The 27,448-nt window shown below is 40.8% G+C and overlaps 1 protein-coding gene across 4 annotated transcripts in view; it reads left to right on the top strand.

Moving 5' to 3' along the window:
- The window catches only part of LDLRAD4 (low density lipoprotein receptor class A domain containing 4), a 301,744-nt gene that overhangs the window by 135,080 nt on the left and 139,216 nt on the right, over positions 1-27,448 (top strand). For 3 of the 4 annotated variants that reach the window (XM_065053070.1, XM_065053068.1, XM_065053069.1), the window contains one exon: positions 8,051-8,191. In XM_065053070.1, the coding sequence (XP_064909142.1) occupies positions 8,051-8,191 (141 nt within the window). Of the gene's footprint in view, positions 1-6,922; positions 7,147-8,050; positions 8,192-27,448 lie in introns of those variants that run through there. The other variant, XM_065053071.1, reaches the window with a different exon arrangement.

The following is a 27,448-nucleotide window of genomic DNA, read 5'->3' as shown; positions in this document are numbered from 1 at the left end:
GAACAAAAAGCTGCTACATTAACATGATTTTTATTTTATATTCCTCTACATGTGCAGCACTCTACAAACCCAGTAAGTGACACTGCTTGTGGTTATTAAAGATTTCTTAAGATGAAAACCGACTAAGATAATTTTAAAATATTTACCATAATTCAAGAATTCTTTGAATTATGATTAAGGAGAGCTAGGCGCTAAGAAAATCTCATTTGCACGTACCCTTTGCTTCTCATCTGCACTTGCCAATGATAATGACATTGTGCTTGACAAAAATTATAAGGTACATATTTAATGTATTTTTAATCGTCTCTTCGTGTAATTTCACAGCTGAAAACGAGAATTTCATTAACTGAGTCACCAGTGCATCTTCGCCGTACTTGATTAGGAAAAACTCTGCTAGTACGTATAGAAATGTCATGGGGTGGCAGGGGCTCCCCGGAGAGCATCAGGGCAGTGAGGGGCACCAGGGCAGGCCCAGCCTTGGGCATTGGGCACCTTCCTGGGGTGAGGTGATGGGCTGGGATGTGGCCCTGGCATCTCACTGCACTGAACTGCGAGAAACATGAGACCTTCTAATGCCTTGTGGAAACCCATCCCTTGTAGGTCGTTCCTTCTCAGGAGCTGGAGTGAAGGTGTTCCTCATCTGCCACCTTGACAGATGAACATGTCTGCTATGGTGCTTGGTGTCCAGAGCCAAGACCGTGACTCAGTTGAATTGTTGACACCAACACAAGTCCTCAAGGCAGAAGAGCACAAGGGCATATGGTGCTGAGGGGAATGTTTCTGTGGAGGCTTTGTGTCTGGAGAAGGTGTCAGGCTGCTTCGGTGGGGATGTAAAGGAGGCTTTACACGAGCACAGAGCAGGGGACACACTTACTGAGTTTTGTTGAGAAGCTCTCGGTGCTGTGTGGGCATAAATGGGCAGATCAGGAAAAGAAAGTGGGTAGGCGGGCAGAAAATACAAACCCGTATGGTGGTGGCAGAGCAACAACAGCCAGGCTCCTGAATTCAGTGTAGATGTAAAAATGTTCCAGTGTTGGTGAAAACTCTTTACATCTTCCTCCAGGAAGAGGCCTTTCTGTTTCTTTTCACACCAGAGACAGGTGTATATGGGAAGGAAAGATGACAAATGAAAACCAGCCCCTTTGACAAATCCCTAAAATCAAGGAGGTCTTTCAGTTGTCGCCATGTCACCTAATGTAATTTTGTTCAGGCTGTTAATTAAGATGTGAAATATAAGGGAATAGTGAAATATCATAATGCCCTAAATTGGTGAACTGAACAGTGGATCTTACTACCTACGTGTAAGATTATTGTGTTGGGTTCCTTTAGCTACTGCCATAAACAGTAACTTTTTAAAGGGCATAGCTTCAGGCTTTGCCTTAAGAAGATGGAGAGATAGCTGCTGGATAAGCAACTGAGCATGGGAGGACAGAAAGAGGGTAGAAACTCAGCAACTGGAACTGGTTTTGAACCAGTAACAGTCTTCTTTCAACCAGTCAGTCTGTCTTTCAGGCTGTGAGCTCCCCTGGGCAGAGAAGGTCTCTGGGCCTCCATGTTGCATGGTCTGTGCCAGGCCGTGGGCAGCTGGGACAGGCCTTGGCGGTGGCTTCCAGGTCTGCTTCTTAGCCTCCATAAGCTGATCCGCTTTCATTTTGCTGGTGTTCTGCTTGGCATTCTTTTTATGAAGCATTTTTTTGTTTTGTGAAGACCTATTTATCCCTCCCTTCCCTGCACCAGTGGAGGTTTATTAGATCGCGTGGCAGCCTGCCATCTTCCTTATTAACCAGGCTTTTCCCAAATAAACATGTTCCTTGTGTACACTGCCTCCTATTTATGATTTACTTCCCATTATAGAGCTACAATCTACAATATTAAAAATAATACACAGATGTTTATCAGAGGTTGAACAGGGTTTTATTGTACTGCCTCTGGTATTTGTGGTTTCTATTTCTTTAATCTGTAGCAAAGTGTACTTCCTCCCACCCTCCCCAGTTTACTACTTCTGCCTCTTATTGCCCCTATAACACATGATGATACCCGTTAAACATATTTTCTTTCAGGCTGTTTTGTGTTGCAAAGAAGAAGTTATGATGACATGCTTAAAATGGAGTCTTTATATAAGAAATTAGAAATGAGGCCTTTATTTTAGAGGTCTAGATCCACCCGGAGTCAGGTATTTTCCCCCTCCACTTACCAGCACGGTGTTTTCACCCTCTGCTGGCTGCGCTGCCAGGGCTGCTACCATACCAGGTCTTGGGATTTTGGGGAGAGCTCCTTTACACCCCAGTTGTGTCCCAGATACCACTTTACGATTTCATTTTGTGCGTCTGAACTGTGTTACTACAGTTTAGCTGTGACTACGTGAGATCGCTTGCTGCATATATCATTTTTTATTTTTTATTCGATTGGATGGAATAGAATTCTGCCCCTGGGTCAGATAATCATCTCAGACCCGTTAAATAAGTAGCTGTGACATGCATCGTAACAGTGGCCTAAACCACCATATTTTTTCAATATGACACTTCGTTGCTTTTTTAAATCCCTTGGCCTGTGACTTAGATTACAAAAACAAACATCACTTAGCTATAATTAAAAATGCCCTACAGTAAGTGAGATGACAAAACAATGGGAATGCTGTTCATATGGATGAAGTCAACTGTAAATGAAGTCTAAAAGAATTAAGTTGAATGAAAGGATAAAATTATCTTGTTGGGCAGGCACAGAAAGTATAAAATAAGCCTACCCAATACAGAAGATCTTGCATTTCACAATAAGAAACCTCTGATCAGAGGAGTACTTTTATTTTGAGGCAAATATCTTTTGCTGTTGCAGCTGAAACATAACATTCAATTAAGGATTTGAAATGCAGTCCTATATTAATGGGTGTTTATATGTGGGGAGTTTATATGTACAAGCATCTACCGTGAACACATGAGCAATATATTTATTTATTTACTTGCATACAGTTTATAAAAATAGGAAATATTTATAACAGTATTCTTAGTATTCCTTTTTTTCCAAGGTAGTCTAGTTCTACCTGGAGGTATGTATATTAAAACTTTATGTTGAAGAATCAGTGTATCGACAAGATAATTTTAAAAACTATGCTGCAGACATAATTATAAGAGGGGCCTTTTTTTCAACCTGTAGTAGCTGTCATCTTGCTTCACATTTAGCTCTAGTCAGAACCTTGCTGACCAACCTACTGATATTTCACTAATTGCCACTTGAAAATGAAGAGGAAGACTGCCTAGCTTTGAAACGTTAGTCATGAAAGAAGGATCATGCTGGCTTGTTTACAGAATGGGAGCTTTTCCCCCTCTGCTTGTCTAGACAAACCAAATACAAGACTTTGTACTGAAAAGGGCTGTGTGTCATTAGGCACATGGGTCTAGTCTGGACAGGTCTGGATTTCCCTGCAGGAGTGCTTTGAGGTCACTTCTAGTGTTTTGGTACATACCCCTGCCATTTTTTTTACTAACTTCCAGTTCGACAATACTCTGATACTTGCTTTCTATTATCTCCATCAACCTGACTTTGATCCAGCTTGCTTTTCAAGGAAGGGTTCTGTTCTGGTCTTAGTAAAAGCATATGCTGTTTAAATGCATTCACTATGCAAAGTACTTTAAGGTACTGAATTTTCATTTACAAGTTACATATGTTCCATTTTTGGAAGTTTCTGTATTTTCATTGAATAATCTGTTTAATTAATTTGTTCCATTCCTACATTCCTACAATTTATGACCATGAGCCAGCACTGTGCCCTTGTGGCCAGGAAGGCCAATGGCATCCTGGGGTGTATTACAAGGGGAGTGGTTAGTAGATCGAGAGAGGTCCTCCTTCCCCTCTACTCCGCCCTGGTGAGACCACATCTGGAATATTGTGTCTGGTTCTGGGCCCCTCAGTTCAAGAAGGACAGGGAACTGCTGGAGAGAGTCCAGCGTAGGGCGACAAAGATGATTAAGGGAGTGGAGCATCTCCCTTATGAAGAAAGGCTGAGGGAGCTGGGTCTCTTTAGTCTGGAGAAGAGACTGAGGGGTGACCTTATTCATGTTTGTAAATATATAAAGGGTGAGTGTCACGAGGATGGAGCCAGGCTCTTCTCGGTGGCAAACAATGATAGGACAAGGGGTAATGGGTTCAAGCTGGAACACAAGAGGTTCCACTTAAATTTGAGAAGAAACTTCTTCTCAGTGAGGGTGACGGAGCACTGGAACAGGCTGCCCAGGGGGCTTGTGGAGTCTCCTTCTCTGGAGACATTCAAAACCCGCCTGGACACCTTCCTGTGTAACCTCATCTAGGTGTTCCTGCTCCAGCAGGGGGATTGGACTAGATGATCTTTTGAGGTCCCTTCCAAACCCAAACATACTGTGATACTGTGTAATACTTTTTTCCTTTGAGTATTTCCTTTAGACATGATTATGCATGCTAAGTTAGTTTTGCAGTTTTTTGTCCTTCATTGAATATTAGTTTTTTTTTAGATTTAGAAGTTACTTTTGCACGTGCCTATGTTGGGGGTTGACCCTGGCCAGCAGCGAAGCACCTACACAACAGCTCACTCACCACCCCCTCTTATCCCACAGGACAGGGAGAAAATAGGAAGAGTAACAGCAAAAAGTTAGTTTTAATAAGTGAAAGAAAGAGGGGAAAAAAAACCCAGGTCACACAAAGGTAGTCACTCACCACCTCCCCCAAGTTGACAGATGCCCAGCCAAGCCCCTGAGCAATGGAAGGACATGAACATGATGCTGTATGGCGTGGAGGATCCCTTTGGTCAGTTCAGGTCAGCTGTCCTGGCTGTGTTCCCTCCCAGCCTCTTACTCCTGCTGACTCCTTGGGAGTAGCAGAGTGAGAAAAAGATAAAGCCTCAGTGCTGCGCAGGCACTGCTCAGCAATAGCCAAAACACTGGCGTGTTTTCAACCCCATTTTGGTCACAAATCCCAAACACAGCACCCTAGGGGCAGTTATGAAGAAAATTAACTCCATCCCAGCCAGGCCCAGTAGAGGATGACTGCTTTCTTGGCACGTGGATTTGGTAGGTGATCACACAGCAAGGTGGTTTTCGCAATACGGGCCATTTTAAAATGAGCATAGAATTGCTGTGGTAATTGTGACCAGCCTTCCAGTCAATGTGGGCACATCAACAGGGGACCAGAGGCCTGGTGACTTTTTTTATACACCTTGACAATGGTAATGTTCATGTATGTAAGGGAAGGAGGAGGCAGCCATAACATTTTACAAGAAAAGGTGATAGAGTCTGATTTTTGAATTCAAATTTCAGTGTGGTCTGTTATCTAGGACAAAAAAAAACCCCAACCTTAAAGGGCAAATTCTTTGTCTGGTTAGTCTTTTTATGGTAGTGTTAGTTAAAAACCAGAACTTTAAGGCTTTAGTAGAGCTAGTAAAAAAATAATGCTTCATTTGGTCTTTTTTCTGTAGACTGTATAATCTGGTGACAAATCGAAACCTAAAGTTCTTAGTTTTAATTGCTTTTGAGTTGAGATCTTGCTTGGGCACTTAAGATACCTGAAAATGAGAACCTTTTCAAGCCAACTTTTCTAATCTTCCAAGGCAACTTTGTTCTTTTCTTGTTCCAGTTTCTTACTGCATGAAGTTGCAGAAATGAATCCTGAAGTTTTGCAATTATCAGATTGTTAATATTGAGACTGATCTTTTAAGTCTCCTTCCCAAAAGTAACTGTTAATGACCTTCTTAGTTCTTTCGGTTTCAAAGGCTTACTCTGTTTGGTTATTAAATTTTTTATAGTTTATACTCAAAACAGAACAACTAAGCCCTTACATGTCTCTTCAATTCTTTGTTGTAGCAGAGAAGGAACAGGGACAAACATTTAGTTTGTACAGTATTTTGTCATACAACTCAAATAGTTCAAATACTATAGGGTACGACTGAAAAAGATTAAATCTTGAGGACCTTATTTAGGCAAATACTCACTGATTTTTAGGTGCAATGTGACAAAGTGGAACAGAAGGATTGTTTTTTTCCCCCATAGGAAATATTTGTTTTTCTTGCATTGTATTTTATGGCTCTTACTTATATTCCTAAGTAGCATTTTATGTGTCACACTTGTTGATGCACATGTTTTTGCAGCAGCAGATTCTTTCTGTTATGTGTACCAAAATTTCATTAATACTCTTGATGCAAAGTATTCAGAGTGAAGTCTGCAAATCACTTTTACCTACAAAAGCAAATCTGCCAATAAAAATTATTTCGTTCTCTTTCGCAATTTATTTTCTCCTCCTTTGCTGTTACCATGCTTATGTTACATATCAGATACGTGTGGTTAAGTATCATGCCTTAGTAACTGCTTTAGGGGCTTTTTTTTGGAATTATACATCCTTTTGTCTAAGTTCAGGTTAAGTCCAAGAGTAAAGGAACGTCTTTTGTTGATTCTGATGAACAAATGTCATCTCCTTGCTGGGAAGGAGCAGAGATTGTCTCTCTTCAGCAGAATCAGTCAATACAAACTGCAGCCTTAGGGAAGCCCATGGTTCAGAGAAAGGCCCTTCTTTAATAAACTACTTGTGTTTCTTGTTTATAATTCTGTCTGCTTTGCCTCGGCTTCTGTATGAGAACCACCACAATTTGTCAACATGCTGGAAGTGTAATCATTAAATTATAATTTGTCTAGATATAATATGCCCTCTGTTCTATATGTGTAGTGTATTTAACTTTGAAACAAGCCTGGTGAGAAAGCTCTTTATAATTGCATGTGTACTTTTGTGAACATTTCTTAATTGCATCTCAAATACTTACTATAAAGCTTTGTTTCTGGAAGTGACATTTAAATGATCAGTTTAGCGGAAGGACAGTGGCATTTTAATTATCAACCGTAGCAGACAGCCTTAGTATATAACTAGCTTTATTTAAATACTGAAGTGTTACAGCCTCAGACAGATGACAAGTCAGTCAGACTGAAACCCTGTCTGACTGGGCTCTGAAAATTAAAGACAAGACATCCAAGATGACAAAGCACTGGACTATAATTCCCGTAGAAAGCTACCACTGGTTAGCACTTATTGAATCTTTACCAGTAAACAAAAAGTCAAGGATGGAGATAATGCCATCCCTGTCAGAAGGGGTAACTGTAGACCTCCTGTTGGTGTAAAATTTGAGTGGGAGATGAGGTAAGGAGTTTTTCCTTGATTTTTCTATTTTATTCTTTTTCCCCAAGAACTAGAGCTCGATCTAGTCAGGTATTTTACACAGGATTAGTTAGCCAGCCTGCATCCTTTTGCAGAGAAAGGGAGAGAAGAAGGAACTTGAGGTAACGAAGTTTTTGCTTAAATACTTGGTCTCATAGAAATTGTTCTTACGACAGAACCATATTTAGGGGAAAATATTCATTTCTTTGTGATGAACGGAATGTAAAAAATGCAGCATGGCTGCGTGTAACATTCAGACACTTTATGGAGGTTTTAGAAGTTTATCAACTTTGTAAAGTAAACTGGTGTGTGGGAGTTCAATGTGCAGACACTGTGTGCTTGATTGTAATTAGTTGAGAGACTGGCAAATTGGTTTGGGGAAGGTAGTTAAGGAATAATTGTCTGTGTCTGGACAGGATTGTTCCTGGTTACAAACTATACTGTTTGCCTTACAGTTGATACTGTTTTGCATTGTGTAAGACTTTTAAAAATGTAGGGCAATTATTATTTTTATTCATTTTTATTTGCCCAAAATATGCAAGGTGTCACACAAACGTGTATGAGAATATGATTTTGGTCCAAAAGGAACTACAAGAAAATATTGTCCCTTTTCTAAGAAGAGGTAGTTGAATTTCCCCAAGTGGCAAATCTGGCTTGCTACTGAATTGATTCTGGTGATCTGGAATGTTTCACGTATGTATTTATACATATGCAGTGCTTACAACTACTGTATTATTTATTTGGGGGATGAAGTGCCAAAGACCCATTCGCCATGATAGCATCTACTTGGAAAATACTGCCTTTTTTATCAGTCATCCTAGCAGTGAAGAAGGTGAGCACCAGTTTCCTCACAAGTTTTTGTTGTGTTTTCTTTTTTGCCTTTCAGAGTGCAAATTCACCTGCGCCAGTGGTAAATGCTTGTATCTTGGTTCATTGATTTGTAACCAACAGAACGACTGTGGGGATAACAGCGATGAAGAGAACTGTCTGCTTGTAACAGAGCATCCACCTCCAGGCATCTTTAGCTGTAAGTACTGGCTCTTTGTGTGCATCCCTGGGTGTATGTATGTCGAATATGTCTGTCTACCTCAGAAATTAGTCTGTCTGGAAACTTGGTCTGCAGTCTGGTATCTGGGGGGGATGAGAGAGAAGAAGTAAATACTCTTTTTCTCTGAACCGGCAGTGATTTGTAACATACTTGCTCTAGGTTTCTAAACCTGAGAAGTTGTAGTTATGTAAAGAGAGTTTGTGCTGCAGACACTGAGGTTGTAAGCACATGGATCATATGTGGCTTCTGAGAAAGAAACCATAATGTATAAATTATTAAATAATTTCTTTTCCAAGGTTCTAAAAAATGTTGTTTTTTGCTTTGTCTGACAGTCTTTATATGCTGTGAAGACCATGAAGAAAGTTGTAGTATTTCCAGTTATCATTCTTATTAATCAAATATATTTTATTAGTGCTGAGATCAGCATCATTTGGCAGGTAACTGAGCTTTTGTAGGTCTGTCTTTAAAATTGCTTTAATTGTGATTCTTTGGTGCATAAATATCTCACACAGAGTGCCAGAGTTTACCACCAGAATTGCTTTCTTAGTGCTTTGCTCTCAGTGATGTACATGGAAGTCAAACTTTGGTTTTATTTTTGTATGTTCTGCAATAATTTATCTTTACATTGCAATTCAGCTTTCTGGATGGCGGAGAAATTTTCCAATGATGCTTCTGGTCTACAAGTGCAATAGAAGTGGTGTTACGTTACTTGCCGCTTTCCAAACAGTTTAGTTCTGCCAGTACCGACATCCCTTGGAACACTGCTTCACCTCTGATTGTGACTATGGCTTAAGGCTATCTGTGTTCCAATGTTGTTGTTAGTAATAGGAATTACAAGCAGCTGTATCTGTAATTTTCGTAACAAACAGTTCGGAGTGGATTCATAACAGAAGATGATGTCAGGTGTTAGATATACACCTTTCTTCCTCTGCCCTCTAACCTCCAAATGAAAGTGTTTCTAAGTGTTGTCCTGTAAATGTTTTTAAATCTCATACTTTGCAGCACGTTGGTACTTCTGCAGTGATTTCAGGGGTTTTGAAATAATAATGGCCTACATATACTTTTATTTTGTTTTGGTTTTGGTTTGATTTTTTTTGGAGTGGAACTCCTTCCAAAGCCCCAGGACTAGCCATAGTCATTGGTTATGGGTCCAGATCAAAATGTCACATGTATTTGCCCATGAACTTAGGCTAACCTTGGCTTTTGAGTTGTAAAAAGGTTATGCCTTATTATTTGTGCATACAAAACTTGTAAGCATATTGTTGAAGTTCAAATAGAGGAATTTTTTTGGCTGGGAGACTGTACAGCTCTTCTCTTAAACCAAATAGCAAAACCATTTGCCCAAAAGGAACCATGAAAGCCATGGCGGTAGCAGATGGATGGAAGGGTTTTGGTGACGAGCAGCAGTTGAGGCCTTGAAAGCGGTGGCCCTGCATGGCTACAGTGTGATGGTGGCGCCCTGTGAGCTCCTAGGTGGGACTCCCAAAGCCTCCTTCAGCTGGAGGTCTGAGAGCTGGGGCAGTGATGGTTCTTCAGGGTCCCTCTGTCCCTGTAACCCTTGTACAGTCATCACAGCAGCATGTTGACACCTCATGCTGGCCCGTTCGGCAGAAGGCCTTTGGACTGCAGAAATACTGTTACTTGCTTGATCCAGGATCCGCAAACTTCCTGGTCTCCTCCTCAGCCACATCCCTCCCCTCAGGCGTTGCAGGAGGTCATGAATGTGAAGCCAGGCATGCATGACAGGTCAGCTGGATGGTTCTCCACCTCGCCTCCAGCTGCGTGAAGTTTATCCAGACCAAACCTGACAAAAGGTATCTCTAAAAAAACCTTTGGCAGCAGATTCCTGTTTGCACAGGGACTTCAGGTGGCATGTTTCATGATCCTGCCTCTGGAAAGTCATGCAGGTCAAGCTGGCAGCATTTCTCTTGCTTTTCAGTGGAGAGGGAGAAAAACAGTTTGTGTCCTTCTCCTATCAGCCTTTTACAGACATGAGGACTGTTACCACCCATCTATCAGTTGCCTTCTAGAAGAGTTTAAACAAACAAACAAACTCCAAGTTCCTTCACAGAAAAATAAAGGACTTCTGTTTTACATGAAAAAAAAAACAAAACCTAGTGAATCAGGGTCCTGATGGTGAAACAAAGAGGCATAAAAACAAACCCAAAAACAACAAACGAAGCCAGACAGAAAAAATAATACAGCCATAAACAGTATTTGAAACAAATGAGGATTAGTGATATTTATCCTGTTCTGTCTATTAAACAAGCTGTGGCATGGTAGAAGTCAGTGCCAATTGGTAACAGGAAAGATCATTATTAGGGACATGGCAGTTGTTTGTGTTGGCTTATTCCAGCCTTGAAAAAGTGTTTCTAGAATCCTTGTTGAAGTGAGGTCCCCAGGCTTTAGAGGGCTGACATGTTGAATTAAAGAACTTGTGCATGCTTTTGCTCAATGATTTTAATGGGGATCCCTACCAGAGTACTCCAGAGTACGCGGATTCAAAATGTCCCAGCTAACAAGGCTACCTTCCAACACAGAAATATGTACATTCTTTGGCCTCTGGAAGAAGATAATACAGGTCAATAAGAAGCAAATGATGTTAAAAAAGATCACTTGAGGAATTTTAAAGCAGGAATTTCTTTCTGGTCAGTGTTACATATTAGGTCTGTTCTGGCATCTTCTTGCTTGTGCACAGTTCTCAAATGGGGAGGACACTGTTTTAAGGAGCCGTTTGTAAGTGTGTGCTGGTCTACGCCTGAGCAGGGTGGCCTGTTTCTCCCTGGGACTGCTCCTGCCTTTACCCAGAGCACATTGGCACTGCTGTGGTATGCATTCCCCTCTGCTCTTTCTTCAAAGAATCCTTTCTCCTGCTGTATTCAAACCTTCTGTCCTCCTGTGGTGGAAACAATATTAGTCTCATTTCACAGTAATACATAGACTGCCCCCAAATAATGTCTAAATAAATACATTTTCCTATGGATGTTCTGCTTCAATTTATTTAAGCAGTGTGTGCCATGTTAGCGGTAGCCCATATTTCCTGGCTACTGAAGCATTTCTCATTTGTGTTCTTGCCAGCAGCCAAATCCAGAATGTCTTGTTGGAGCTTATTGTTTAGTTTAGTTAAGTTGCATGAGCAATGGTATAGAAAGATATTTTTTTGTGGGTGACCTGCTCACTGGATCTTGTGGTTCTAGCAGATGCTACCGCGTTGTGTTAGAGTTTAAATCTCCCAGACCTGGTTGTTCCTCTCTCCTTGGTAATCTTATCTGGCTCCAGCATAAAGGCTGTTACTTCAATCTTTTAAATGTTGCTACTGAACTCAATAAGATGTCTCACGTGTGCAGTTAAACAACACGTTTATTTATGCAGCCCTTTGTTTTTATTAATTTTTCTCTGCTGACTTGTAGGTGGGGTTTCCTTATGCTGCTACATGGGCAATTTAGTCTGTATAGCACAGAGAAGTTGGAAGGCAAACGGAGGAAATCTGCACCAGCTATGAGGTGTATTAGCAAGTGTCTATCGGATTCTGATTTTAGACAACACCAGTTGCAGTCATGCAGATGTTAGTTGGTCAAAATACATGCTAAGGAATTTAAGCCAAACCTGTTAAGATGACAGCTTGCCTGGGTTTACATTGGGATTTTTAACACAGGTTTGGTGATGCATGTTAAAATGTACCTCTGCCTCTGCAGTGAGGATGCTCCAAGGTTACTGCACATTTCCACACAGGTAGCCTCATACAAAGCAACCCGTGGCAACTTTGGGTAGGTCCGCTTGTTTTTATTTTCAACAACTGAAAAGATGTATTGATTGAGATAATGGAGATAACTGTTCTTTTAACACTACTTGGAGGTCAAGGGTGTATTTAACGGCACAAAGCTATAGTAGGAAAAATGAGATGACGAATAGGATTTTAAACACTGCAGACTTGGCCTTGGCGGCAGATTGCCGCTCCACGTGACCTGCAAAATTTGGACTCCGAGGAATTGGAACAATGTGCCTGCTTCTAGCAGGACACAGTTCATTTGTTCGAGCATTTCCCTTTGTTTCACAACAAATGATCACCCTGCCTTGTCCTGCTACAAGTAAATTAGATTTTGAAATTGGAAGTGTAGTCTGTTGTCTGTTTGCAGACTGCAGTATTGAAGTCATGTCGAATTGAGAGGGGTTGCAATGGTGGAAATTTTAGTTCTTTAATTGTCTGGTAGGAAACAGTCCAGGTAGTTCTCTCTTCTGTGATCTGTATGTGTTCGTGGCCATATGAAACACAAATATTGACATGCATGAGAATTTGAAGAATAAAATAAGGGAGAACAAATCCTTCTTGTCGTGTGAAAATTATGTTTACATCAAATTTCAAGTTGTCAGCATTGATGGAGGTGATGTGTCACGACTGTTTTGGCATAGAAGAGTCTGCTGTAGGAGTTCGTTTTCCTCTGCAAGGTAAAAAAACCCAAACAAATCAAATATATAGCTCTCCCTTTCACCACCCCCCACCTACTTCTGTCAGCTCTGAGCCTTGTAGGGCTCTGCAGGGGGTTGGAGAATGATTCTGTTTTAAAAACAAAAAGCTCAATCAAAGGAAAATATTTTGTTTAAAGAGACCTTTGGCATCCCCCTCTGACTGTGACACCGAATTTGCACAGATAAAAACAACCACTTAGATTTACATTTTGATTGTGCTTCTGCTTTCATGTGTGCCGGGCTGTCCCACTTCAGGTGAAATTTATCCATTTCTTTAAATATTTAGCAGTCTAGCGTTGATGTTAATGAAAGTCTGGCACTGCTATTTTGAGCATTGCAACAATGATAGTAATTTTCAGTGTCAGATTACTGCTTCTCGGAGGAAAAGGGAGATGGGAGGAGGGAGGAGCGGGGAAGAAAAAAAAATTGTTTCGGGTCTAATAGAGTTTGTCATCAGCCTGGCTGTGCCAGACAGATGGATTCATGAATACTGTCTAGACGCTCTCTGCCTGAGTGGAGCTGTGGTCTCTAAGGACAAGCAATGAGACGCCGGCTTAAGTGACTGGGGAAAGTGGGGACGCGCTCCCCTCTAATCAGATAGTGATCGGGGCTGATCCTGCCCCGCTGGTGCTGGGAGCCCGGCAGCACTAATCTCCTCTCAAACTTGGATATTACGAGGCTTTTGGGGGGGTGCAAAGGAGAGGAATGGTGTTACGACGCTATTGATTTCAGCTGCATCTGCCCAGGGACTAGGGAATGATTTAGTTGGGAGCACAGACCTTAGGAGGGGTGGGTTTGGAGAGCCATCATCTGGCCATAAAGCACCTGCATAAAACCGCACTCTCACCTGTATTTATTAATTGGTTTAGTCACAGTACGCTTGAAAGTGCTGATTTACTTGCTTACTTTTTGTTGATTTGGCCCACTTGTTCAGAAGGATTCAGCTCTCTCCCTACCCGAGGCTCCGTGTGTCCCCAAGTGTTCAGATGAGGTTAGATGGAGCTGCCTGTAATTTGGAAAGGAGAAGCTGTGTCAACCAGGTGAGACCCATAGCCTAGGGCAGATCTTGTGCTATGTAGGGATCTCTCATGCTGTTACTTGTCCTTTCTCTGTCACTGAGCACAATTAATGATAAGGAAATAAAAATTTCTGATATAGATGGAGCGATAAATATTTTTGACTGGTGGAGTTATAACAAAAGCTTAATTTGATACATATGCTAACTTATTCAAAAAGCAAGAGTTTCTCTGGGTTTTGTATTGCAGAATAACCTGCAGTGCTCTGGATTTTAGTTTTGTGTATATATAAGTAAATACTAGATAGGTGTTTATATTTAGAAAATCCAGTTGTTTTTCAGCCTGTTAGTGCAGTCTTGTTTCTTAAAGTGCTGTAAGCAGGTTGTGCGCTTTATTTTGAAGTGATTTCATCTTTGCATATTTTTGAAGTACAGCATGGAATGTTAGCAATTAATATAAGCTTGAAAATTTGCAGAAAAAAGCAAAACATTACAGTCAATTTTGTGTTTTCCTTTAATATTTTGTATGTATTTTTAAAATACTGTGTTTCCTGGTGTTTAATAAATGAAGTAGAATGCTGCTCCCATGAATTCTGTAATAAAACTGCAGTGGAATTCAGTAATGCTGGAGTTCGCCCATTCTTCGTCTGGAGCCTTGAAGTATTAGTAGCTCAGACAAGCCAGGCACACACACATACATGGCTAATAACAACCATGAAATGTGCCGGTAAAAGTCAGGTATTTGCATCTGCTTACAAACAGGGCTGAAGTCAACTCCTGGTAAGGAATTTCCGTTTCACAAAGTTTCCAGCTGAACGTTAGTTATATTTTTACAGTTAATGAGAAAAGAAATAAAAGTGCACGGTTACCTGCAGATGAAAATGGGGGAATTACAGTAGCTCTGAAATGCTACATTATTAATTCACAAAGCATGTAAGTCAGTTGTATCACTTTTAATCAAGATCTAGGAACAACATTTGTTAGAACTGTTTGTGTTTGTTCTTCATACACCTTTCATTCACCCCTCCTTCAATTCCTGTTAGCTTTTAAAAAACTTCATCTGGTACTAAACATTACAGTTTATTATGGTTGTGCCTGGTAATGCTTTTGCTTTCTCCTGTCTCCTTTTTCTGCTACTGATTATTTGCAGATGCAAAAGAGAATTCTAAGCGCTCAAAGTGTACAGTGCATTAAAATCTTCATTCCAAGGCTGTTTTTCATGAGAGCGTGCCTAAACTTCGGACTGGAAATCTTGAAGCAGTAGTGCCAGGCATCAGTTCTGATGTGACTTTCTATCTTCCAGATGTGCTTGGCTCTGCAATAGACAGGACCTTCTTGTGGACCAGTATGAGGCAGGGGACTGGCATCCAACATACTCTGAGGGCACCCTTTTCCAGCTTTTTCTCCACTAGAAGTGCATGGTGGCAGAAATATTTCATAAACTGAAGTACAAAAACCACAGCACAGAATCACACCAGAGGCACAATTCTCCCTCTGGAGAGAGGAAGAGAATAAACTGCAAGACAGTTATGTTCACACATTATTTCACATACAACTAGTAGGTGCTCAAACACGACATCAGAAATCATATAGAGTGGCACTGAGCAACTTTTGTGGATTGTCTTTTCAGTTCACGTTAGTAAGTATTGTTCACTGCTGTCCTTCTCAACATTTTTATTCGCAGGGCTCACGCTGTACAGTGAACTAGGAGCTGCCTGGCTAAATCTCTTTAAGTTTTACATGCAGTTCTGAAATCCTCCAGTGTGAATTTTAAAACCACCACTTTCCCTGTCCTTCATTCATATTGGTTATTGCTTGTAAATGCTTATTAAGGGCACTGCATTTGTGCTGTGTTTGCACTTGGCTAAGAGAAGCGGTCACAAACTAGTTCTTATGAACGGCATTGGATGCTGTTCAGGTGCTAAGGTAGTATGAAGATTGCTTACATTTTTTTCATATGGTTTAAACATGCTTTTAAGGCAGCTTTGAAAAAAAAAAAACAACTCACAAAAAAGGGACATAGAGTCAAACTAGACAGCAGACTGTGATGTTCAATTGCATTTTATTCTGCAGATGCATATCTGACCTTTTATCTCCAGAGACCCTTCATCTCCGTGATGAAAAGAACAACTTTAATTTTTCTTAAGCAGGCTCATCTTCTCCTTTTATTTTAATGTAACAGCTGAGATGAAGATGAATTGGGAGTTTGCTTGTATGTTCTAAATAAATGCACACCGAAAAATTTCTGTCTGAAAATTCTGTGTAGCTTAACATGGAGCATCACGTTGGTGCTCAAAGAAATCTGTGCTTTTCAGTCACCTCTGTGGTCTGTGTTGTGTGTGAAATTATGTTTTTCCATATCATGGAGTGTTTAACCGAAGCATGTTGCTTTGTCCATGAGTGTGCAGCTGTTTTTCTCAAGCTGGAACGTGTGAGAAACCCTATTTTCTCCCCAGTTTTGCAAGTACTTGAAAATGGCCAAGCCAGTGTAGCCCCTTGTGGTTGCTCCCCTCCTTGTCCTTGTGCAAATGCTTGTGCAGCCACACAGGAATTGGGTTGTAGACCTGGTTTGGTTCTGATGAACTCTGAGAAGCTTCCACTTTGTTTCAGCCAGTGTCATGTCTTCAATTCTGTTCTCAGCTCAACTGTGCCAACTCTTCTGCCAGTACAAAGCAGTACAGGTGGCTACATTCAGTGGTGGTTTATCCTTGACTGGTTTAAGGTTTCTGTGAAACTGTAGTCTTATTACATGCCTTAGTCCTTGCTTCACTAAAGCATATGCTTCAATACCTTTCCCTTAATACAAGAGAGTTTGGGAATTAAGAGTTAATTGTTGCTTTCCCCTTTCTACCCCATTCTGAGAGTCTCATTGTTTGTTATTTTTTGTTACAGAGAAATGAAACAAAAGAGTGAAGCATCAAAAGGGGTCTTATGACCGTTCATGGGCTTGGGTTCATTTGGAACAAACCTGTGCTGGTAGAATATAATAAAACATTTCTTTTCAATAACGAAGTCCAGTTTGGCTTAAGACATGGGGCTTTATTGGAATAATGTTAGCTAGTTAAGTGAGTTCATAGGAACAGCTGTCCTGGGTGAGATCAAAGGCCCAGCTAGTCCAGTATTGAATCTGGCACTGGCCAGTTGCAGATGCTAAGTGAAAGAGTAGAAGCAAATTAGATAAAACAGTTGTGTTTTTCCCAGTAAACCTGGTTCCTTGGAGGAATGATGCACTGCTCTCAGTGAGGAGCATGGGATTTCTGTCTTTCTGAGAGAATTCGGCATTTAGAAAGGGCAGGAACTGAGGTGAAGAGAAAACGTCTCGTAAGTGTAAGAACAAGAGAAGATCCATCAACCCTTTGTGAACCAGTAGGTGTGTGGGCACGTTGGTTTCTTCTATATTCAGCACATGCTTTTCCTGTTAAGGCTTTTTGAATACAGGATGCAAGCTTGAAAGTGCTGAATTCATGTGAACCTGAAAGACTGTTTGCCTGGATCTTTTCACTTATTTTGTGAGATATGGATATTTTTAATTTATCTAAGCTTACTGTTTTTTTTCTAAGTGGTGTGTGGGATTTTTTTGATTTGTGGTGTTGGGGTTATTTTTGGTCAGAATTTGTGGACTGTGTGACAGTTTTATATTTAATAGTGAATGAAATTAATCTTGTGATGAAAGTGGGCTTAAATTTGGCTTGGATGTTTAAGAAAAAATGCACACACAAAGCCCACTGCATGTAGAAAACAGAGTTGTCATGTGTGTCTGCATAGCACACTGGCATCAGATACTGTGAGAGTACATGTGTGTATATTACAGCGGCTTTGCACTGATTTTTGTTTCGTTCACATGTGTCTTACACAAATGAAAGGAGTGAATACAGGCTAGTTAGCATTAAGAAATTTATTTAGGCCATAAATGAGACAGTTGACCAGCTCTTTATACTGAGCCACTCTAAAGAGCCAAAAGAAAACAGTAGATCAGGAGAGAGTTGTTAAATTAATTGCATTTTTTATGTGATAGATGACTATTCTCTAAGTTATATAGACTGAGAGGCTAGAGAGGGATGTGCGTAACGCAGTGTTACTCCAGCCGTACATGATAAGATCACAGTCCTACTTATCTTTCCGGCAGTGTGGCTACACAAGTAGCATCCTCTTCTCCTCAGATTTCCCCCTCTTCTTTCTTTCCTTCTGTCTCAGTATTGCTGTGTAATATCTTCATAAAAGTAAGACAGACTAAGGACCTGGGGGGTGTAGAGATAATAATGACGCACTGTGTGAATACTGGGTCTGGCACCTAGTAGCACCTTGATAGAAATAGAAAGCTGTGATCACAGTATTAAAATATGCTAACAAGCTGAAGGAGCTAATGGGCTGAATTTTTACAGTGCAGATGTTCATCCGGCACTTGCGCTGAATGCAGTAACAAATGTGTGGGGGCTGATGGTGATATTATTGTGTTCTTGGCAGCACAGTCCTCCAAAACAATCTTTCCTTTCTTTTCTATTTTACCAAGATTTAGAATGTTCTCTTTTTTTGTGTGTGTGGTCTAAGATAACAAATGTGTGTATAAACAAACAGGTATGACTAACGCTGGTCAGGCTAGGGTTGCCTTTCCTCGAACAGGGGGTTCTGTGAGAATGGGTGCCCTGCTCTACATCATGGTGGGAATCAGTTTCTCAGTTCTTGCATACTTCATGTTCTACATGTCCTATTAAGTTTCAGACAGTTTTATTGTTGTTGGTTTCAAAACCTAGCTCAAGTGGCCAGAATAAACCCTGTGCTTTGGGAAACCATAGAGCCATGGTCCGGTGTAAGTCATCTCCCTGTATTTTCCAAAGAAGAGTGGGTAGCCCCCTGGAGAATATTCGTGGTGACCTCTGTTCCAGTCCAGTACCTCAGCCTGGCCACCCGTTGCATGGTACTTCACATAGTTGGTCTGTTCCTGCACGTTCAGTGTTTGCAGCTAATGCCAAGAATGATATTTCTGTCTTGCAGAACCTTTCAGCTGTTTCAGTAGGAAACGATCCTGACTTCTTTCCAGCAGATTCAGATATTCCGGAAGAGATTACCATTTGTACCAGTCAAAGATTTACTAGACAATGTCGGAAATCATTATGTTGCAAACCTGCTCTTTTTTTTTTTTTTCCCCTCCCTGACAAAGGTACTGACTTGTTTGTTTTAATTACCAGGATGAAAGGTGCATGTGGCTTTTGTTTGTAATAAGCTGCGGCTCTCACTGTGAATACCTGTCACTTTTGATAGACTCTTACAATGCAGATGATCAGTCAACTGGCCGTGAGTATTTGGGGCTGGTGGTGCTCCCCCAGCAAATGCATTTGCTGTGCTGTATAACACAGGTTTCAAATCACATCCTCTTCTGAAATGTGGGGAAAGGAAATTCTACTGATGTTAGCTAGCTAGAGGAAGGACTGAAATGATATAAAGAATAGAAGACTTAGTGATCAGTGAATAGGTCTCACCAACAATTCCAGATTTGCTTGGCATCTCTGCCACAGACTTCCTGAAGAAATCTTTATTGGTTTTCTTCCTTAATTTCTTTATTTATAAATTTGAGATAATGATGTTCATCTGCTTTGCAAAAGTAATAAAAGAAGATGAAATTTTTATGTGGTTGAAGAAACATGCAAAGCTGTAGAAACATGAAGAAACATGTTAAGCTGTAATAACCTCAGAAAAATGGGTATTATACTGGAAAAATACAATAAGCTGTCAGCGAGAATTAAAAAGCTTAGAAAGTACATGCTTTATGTTGTATGTTAACACATACTGTCCAATAATAATAAATTTATCTTTAATTTTTCACTTTTCAACATTTAAAAGCAAGGAAATGGATATGCTAAATAGTTTCTAAGTAGGTACATTAAACATCAATTTGCATTAAATTGTGACTACACACAGAAGAATAGGAGTGAGTTTCATCAGTCAACTACGATTCCACAATTGGAGCAGATTATCTTAAAAAATGGTGAACGTAATGCGATGTAATGAAATCGGGTTGTGTGTTAGTGAAGTCTGAAGAGGAATATCAGAAGGATTTAATCAAATGAGGTCAGCAGTCAACAGAATGATGGATGAAATTCGATCTTGATTAATGCAAAGTAATTGGTACTGGAAGAGAAAGTATGTGCTATTAATACAGTTTATTGGATCCTAATTAATAGTGTAATTTAAGGAAAAGGACCAAAGCATTACTATGAAGGGCTGAAATAAGACTTCTTTAGAGAATATAATTGTGGTCAGATAAAATATCTTGAATCAATAAAAATAGGATGTGAAATGTTCTGATGGCCATTACGTAAATCAACATTTCACCTTTATCTAGAATGCTGTGTGCAAGTATTGCTGCAGCACAGCAACATGCCACGGATGTAGGAAACATAGGAAAGCAGCAGAATGAAGTTGTGAACAGACTTCAATATTAATAGAGACCAAAAAATTTGGTATTGTTTACTCTTGAGTGTAGATAAAGAGTGGGGAAATGAAAAGGTACACCGAACTGTGGGTGTTGAACAGTAGGTGGGTCAGGAGCTTTGGCTGTGTCGTAAGATTAGAAGATCATTCAGTGTGATTCAAAGCTGATAAAAAAGAAATCTTTTCATACATCCTGCCCTCAGGCTGTGTACCTCATTACTGGGCAGTGTCATTGTGGCAAGAATTTAGCAATATTTAAAGAAAGGAAGCCTCTGAACACTGAGTCTGCTTACGTGTAATCCATCCAGAGAGAAGTAGTTAGGAAACGTGTAAGCCTGAGGTTTCAGGCATTAAACTGATTTCTGATGATAAGATTGGGTTGAGAGCTTGAGAGGACATTTCCTCAGTCTTTCGGAGAATTGAACATCCTCATCCAGGAGGAGAGAGTGTAGGTTCCCACGTGTGGTGTGAAACTCAAGTCCACAGGAAGCGGCTTGGAATAGCGTTTGCATGCAGCTGTGATCAAAGTCCTTACGCAGTTTCCCTGACTTAAGTAATTACCAATATTGCATGTAACAGCCGTCCGTCGTATCTTCTAAGGCAGAAATCTGGACTGTCTTGTGTGGATCTTTTTCATAGAAGGTGGTTAACTAGTGAGGCTGGCACGATGAGTTGCTCACCAAGTGAAAACTGTGGGATCTCTGCCCGCTGGTGCTGGATCACCCCTTGCACCCCGGGCTCAAGCCCCGGGAAGGGTGTTGAGAACGTCCCCAGCGCAGGAGAACCCGCTGATGGGACACACGTACTATGAGGTGCAGAGAAAGCCGGTTTAAGCAAGCAAGTTTTAGAATTAAATGTGTTGCAATATGAGTTGGTGTTTGCGTCTTTGAAGCTTCCTACAGCCCTTCTGTCCATTACACCTGTGTAGTTCATAAACCGGACCTTCAGAAATCACAGAATCACAGAATGTTAGGGATTGATAGGGACCTCAAAAGATCCTCTAGTCCGATCCCCCTGCTGGAGCAGGAACACCTAGATGAGGTCGCACAGGAACATGTCCAGGTGGGTTTTGAATGTCTCCAGAGAAGGAGACTCCACAACCCCCCTGGGCAGCCTGTTCCAGTGTTCTGTCACCCTCACTGTGAAGAAGTTTCTTCTCATGTTTAAGTGGAACCTCTTGTGTTCCAGTTTGCACCCACTGCCCCGTGTCTTATCATTGGTTGTCACCAAGAAGAGCCTGGCTCCATCCTCGTGACACTCATCCTTTACATATTTATAAACATTAATGAGGTCACCCCTCAGTCTCCTCCAGGCTAAAGACACTGAGCTCCCTCAGCCTTTCTTCATAAGGGAGATGCTCCACTCCCTTAATCATCTTAATATCTATTCCTTAAACATAATGTTCTGAACTCCATACGTAAATGTTCAACAGTAGTGGACAACATTTTAGATCTTCTCTTCTTGCAGGAGGTGATAACAGTTTCTTAGCTTATTACAACACAAGCCGTTCATTAATTAGGACTTTCAGAGAGAAATGTGTGTAGGCTGCGAACATGCGAAGTGATGCAGAGAGGTGGAAACAGATGTGTGGTCATATATGCACCAGCCAGCTATTACTCAGATACCGGCCGCCTGCTAATTAGTGGCTGGAATGTTGAATAACATTGGTGTTTGCGCTATTGCCTGAGTGTGGTCCTGCATCTGGTGTTCACACTTGTCTTAATCTCTACACGGTACCATAAGTAACATCCTTCAATTAAAATTGTTTTGAAAGTGAGGCCTCTAGAGCTGCCTTGTTACAAAATATTAGTTTCTTGGTGTAGATCGCTGTACGTGTAGGGCCATCAGCTTTTTGTACCCTTGAAGGGACAGCACTGGGTTAACATTGGAGATGAAACCTGACTCATCCTTTTTGCTTCCTGTCGTGTTAATGACTCCCATGTGTGCCATGTCAGCTTTAAACCACCCCCTTGAGGATTCTCACAGCTCCTCTTCCAGCAAAGAGTCAGCAAAGAGCAGCCAATTTCTGAACTGTCATAGCCAGCAGTTACCTGTGTGATGAACGGCTCCTTAGGAAAACTATTGCAATTGATCTGAAGTTCATATTTTACTGTACTATCTCTAAGAATTTCAGTACAATGTATTAGTATTTCCAGTTGTTATATGTCCTAAAGATACATGCGTGCATGCACACGTGTACATATATTCTAGAACAGTCTTTTTTCTTTTGTGAAGTCCAGATCTGTGATGCATTTCAGCCCTGCCCATCACCATAGGAACAGCTAGTGCGATTAGTTGCTACACCAGGGTTTTAAATTATCTACCTCTCTATGCTGTGTTGTATTCCAGGTAAAAGGCACATCTGTAGATCAGAAAGAGCAACTCTGAATTTGCTGCCAGAACATAGACACAGAGATGATTTTTCTGATTCAGTTTCTGCATTCATAAAATGTTTCTCACGCTTTCCTGAAACAACTTACTTCTTTGTTTATATGAAAAAGCTCGTGAATTAGAAGAGCGCTTCTAATCTTCCAGGTAACTGGGGAAATAATCCCTCTTTCCATGCTCCCCTTCTCCCTTTCCATGTCTTCTCTCCCCACAGAATGCTAAAACAGTGTTTTTCCTCCCACAGTTGAAAGGTGTGTTTTGCAGCATACAGATGAGATATTTGTTGGCTAGCAAAAAAGAAAGCGAAACAAGAGACCTGTCTTTCAAGTACAAATGGGGTTCTGCAGGTCTCTGTTGGAAAGCCTCATTTCTGCATGAGCACAACTGTTTCTCCATATTGCCTGGAACACTTCGGTTGCATATTTGGCCATACTTTCTATTTTAGATTCTATAAAGACATCATTTGTCAGGCTGTGTACAAAAATGTTTATGCACAATATAAATGGATTTCAGATTTCTTTGAATTGCACCCAGAGACACAAAATTTTGCACTGCTTCACAATATACTGAGCTGGATTAGATGGTAGTAATAATAATAATTAGGATTCCTTTCTCCATTCTGCAAGGCTAACTGAACTTAACTACTTGTTTGAACCATATAAGTTAGATTTTTTTTAATATATTTCTATTTTTTGCCCCCTTTCACTGTCAAGACCTTTCTTGCAGGGTGTTTTTTTCATGACACTGGTCATCTCTGACTTAAAAAGAGCAATAATAGGCTTTACAGCATATTCTACCTAGGTGGATAACTGGTTATTGTAGGAAATGTATATTTTTTTAGCTAATTTGAAAATATACGAAACTACAGACCACATAGGCTCTTTATAGAAATTCTTTAATTATGTCTCGTATAAGCCATATTAGAAAGGTATATTTGTCCCTGATTTCAACCGCACTTAAGTAGGAGCTAGACGCACAAATATCTTTCTATATATGACCGTAGTAGCTATTTAAACTAAGGATTTCAGCAGACAGAATGTAATTAGCCTCATTGCAAGACTAATACACAAGGGAAAAATGCCATAGGATTTTGTAATAGCGACAAGTGGTCAAGACATTACATTTATGTTTTGCTAGTTTTACCAGCTGTGTCTCATTCCATTATTCATACACAGACAGACAGACACACACACACACACCTCTCTTTTAATTAATTCTAGTTGTCGACCAGTGGAGTTTAAAAAAAACCCAACTCCAGAGGTGATTTTCCAGAGAAAATCTGATTACAGAGTGAGGCCACCAACTGCTAGAAATCTGCAGATGTGAAACAGCTTTTTGAGGTTTGAAAATCTGTCTTCATCACATGAATCTTAAAAAGAAATGCAGTTGTTGGGATTTTCTTAGTGAGCTGCTTATTTCAATGGGAAAAAAAAAAATCAGAAAAATGTTTTGGGTTTTCTGCCTCATGTTGTACGTGAAGCTGCATCTGTGCATGATTCATAGAGATAAAACGTTTCCCTGGGGGAAACAAGGTGAAGGCCCTCTGTGTTGGAAGTTACTTACAAATGGACAGGTATAAGCGATGATCCCACATAACTTGCATTCCTAAACTGCTGATGTTTAAAAAAACCCTTACATTCCACATGGCATAATATTTGCACACTAATCTCTGGTGAAATATGGTGTGGTGAGGCAGAGCTTGCTGACCATAAACACTGCAAAATTTAACTGGAATGAGAACAGCTAGAAATACACAAGTGTTTGAAGATTGTAGTGTGGTGTTGGGGTGAGCTTTTTTCCCTTCTTTGGTGGATGGCTGGGATAGAAGATGGTCTTTCAGAGGTACTTGGAAATAAACGGGAGCAGGCATCTAATCCTTCCAGTTGCAGAGGTTTTTCTTTTCCGTGGGATTCAACCACATGGCCTCCTGAACGTATCAGTTCTGGTCTCTGAATCCTACCACAAGCCTTTGAATCTTGTCCTTGTGTTGGGTTTTTTTTTAAACAGGAATCGAAGTAACATCTGACTTTGTGGCCTTAGATTCCTTTCCAGACTGTTTGCTGGGCCTGCTGGCTGTTGGCAGCCATAGCATATTCAAAGGTAGACATGGATAAAACACAGTATTTACACAGTATTTCCATTGCTTATAGGAATTAACTATTTTCTGACGGTGCTTTTCATTTGTTGCATTACATGTTTATAGTGTACATTGCCTGGGGGAGGTGCCTTTAGCTGACCTTAAAAGATGGGAGGCTTCCTCCAAATACTACATTGACGTATGAAAGGAAAAGCAGCTGGGCCTTTTAGGTGTGTCCACGAAGGATGGAGAAACAGGGACGATACCAGTCTGAGAGCAAACAGATTGGGTGAGATTTGTTATAGAGACTGGAAGATGGATAACTTGTGGCAGGCAGAGCGAGGCTGCCCGACCAGTCAGTCACTGGGAAGGATGGAGGTGGAGCAGGTTGTGGGAAGAAAAGGTGGCTGGATTTCCCAAAGACATCACCTGTCTCACGTAGCTATTGCCATCTGCAACTCATGGTGTGTGTACGTTCCCAGCCACCCTTCCTGCTGGTTGTCTTGGAGTCAGTTTGTTGTAGCTCTTTGGGATTTTGGGTTCATACTGTTTTTGGAGGAATCGTGTAGGTAGAACCTAACAGTCCGCCCTGAGGTTCATGGTGCTGGGTTTGCAATCAGCCCCTCTGTGCCTTAATAGTGAGGATGTTGCTCACTATCCCAGGTGGAGCGCAGCAGATTCTCATTTGTTCAGATAGGGGATATTTAGGGCACCTGATGGTACTTGCTGTGTTTTCATGAAGAGAACAAGAAGCAACAATCCATTGTTTTAAAAATCAGTGAAAGCAATTGGGAAATTAAGTGGTAGAGGATTAGGGTCCTAATTGCTCATTTATGGTGCCTTTGCTCACGTTAGTGGTGAAAATAGACCTAGTTCTTTCTTAATGTTCCTTTCACTACTAAATTAGGCAGTGGTTAAAAAGATCTATAGCTGGAGTTGTTTGGGGCCCTTTGTTAGGGCTGGGTGGGAAGAACCTTGCACTGAAATTATCTGCATTGGGAATTGTGTCCAGAGGAGCTTCGTTGATTTAGCCCTGCTGGATATCTAATTATTCATCTTGTCTGTTACTTTCATAAGTACTAAATATAGAGAATATTCATAAATTGAGAAAAGGAGGAAAGAAGGAAGGAAAAGAAAGAACAGAAAGGAAGGAAGAAAGTAAGTTTTAAGCATTGAGTATATTTCAGACCTGTGGTTGGCTGGTAAATTAAATATCAGTGAGGACCTGGCTCCAGTTCAGCTGCAGGTTCATGGGCCATGCTGGTGGGCCTGCGGAACAGGAAACAGAGAAGGTAGATGTTGTTGCGACTACTGGTGGTGGGGTGGGTTAAATAGCATGAATGTGGAGGAAGCTGTGTTTTAACAGTGTTGCTTCATGTCTTCAGTTATTTCAGCAAACACAGTAGAAGAGGTTACTGCTTCTCCATTTCAGATAAAATTGAGAACTAGAGACAGAGAAGGCATCCAGGGAGGCCTTTTTAGTATGGACATTCAGAGTAGCAAAATTGGTACCTGGTAGCATAAAAGGGGCCTCCTTTAAAATGTTTTTTTATGTATTTAATATGTGTTCACACCAAATTTATTTATTGGATATGTTTCAGTAAATTCCAGGTTGGGAGAGAAGGATATAAGGATACTGCTTCAGTATCTCCTAGCAAACAGATACATTGACAACTTGAACAAACGCTGACAATGGACACGTTGAAAACAAATATTAGGGTGGTGCCAGTCGTGAGGAGCAGAATTCATGATTTTAAGCAGAAGTACAAAAGTTCAGTAAACTGCTTTCCTCTCAGTGGATCACACCTACTGTTTCAGCTGCGCGTTGCTGGGGAGAGCAGTGAAAGGGGCTCGTTAGATCCGGCTTCATTTCAGTCAGCGCCAAGGCTGGAACTTGCCAGCGGTCTCCCCTCCCTCTTCGTGCTTCCTGCCATCTTTTGATGTTTTGCTTCCTAAAATCCTTTTAGCCGAATCAATCCGCTTCCTTCTGTTCAAAGTGCGGGTGTTGCGACGTCCCCTGACATCTGGAAATTTGACAGCTTTGAGCTCCCTCGCTTTCGTTCAGGCACTTGGAGAGGGACGACGAACCAGCAAGGCAGATAAAAGGAGTCATTTAGACTTCGGTTTCAGATAAAAGAATCGAGTTTGGTGACATATTCCAGTCTAACAGTATTGCTTCTGTTCTTTAGGGCAAAATATATTAGAATAAAATGAACAAAGAAGTATTCAGTGGTGTATCTGCTGAGTTTTCACCCTGCCCCGTGGTGTACGCCAGGTTTTGAGCCATGGGAAGTTTAATGAAAAAACGACCTGTCCATTCGGCTCCCTTCTCCCTTGCTTTGCCACTCTCCTGTTCTTTGAAATTGTCCCCCCTGGCCGCTGTAGGAGGAGTTTTTGGGAACCAGTTCAGGGTCAAAGTCTGGATTTTATAGACCTATGTCAGGTCATAGGGTTGCTTTGCGTGAATGCTCCACTGTCTAATGAGCAGTTCCAGCTTTAAAAGATTTACAACTTCTTTTAAACGTATTTATATTATTTAAACTTATTTATATTATCTCCCCAGTAAGAGGTAGTCTCCACAGTGGGCTGAAAGTGTCTGTGTTTACTGAAGAGCTCTACAGAGCCCAAATTCTGCCTAAAAATACCCACTTTATCATGAAGAGCTATTTTCTGGAAGCTTAAGAAGATTTTTTGGAGAAGGTCATTTGGGTCTGCGTTAACTGCAGCTGAGTTCTGTGGATTTTTTCCACAGAACATAATATAAACTTTGTACATTCCCAGTGATAATTCAGATGTTTCAGTGAGCTGAAGGAGGAATTTGTACTCTGGGAAATGAAGCTCAGCTGCAGCTCGGTGTGTT

This window comes from Columba livia, chromosome 2 (assembly GCF_036013475.1).
Source record: "Columba livia isolate bColLiv1 breed racing homer chromosome 2, bColLiv1.pat.W.v2, whole genome shotgun sequence".
Classification (NCBI taxonomy): Eukaryota; Metazoa; Chordata; class Aves; order Columbiformes; family Columbidae; genus Columba; species Columba livia.
This window is presented reverse-complemented; position numbering and strand designations above follow the sequence as displayed.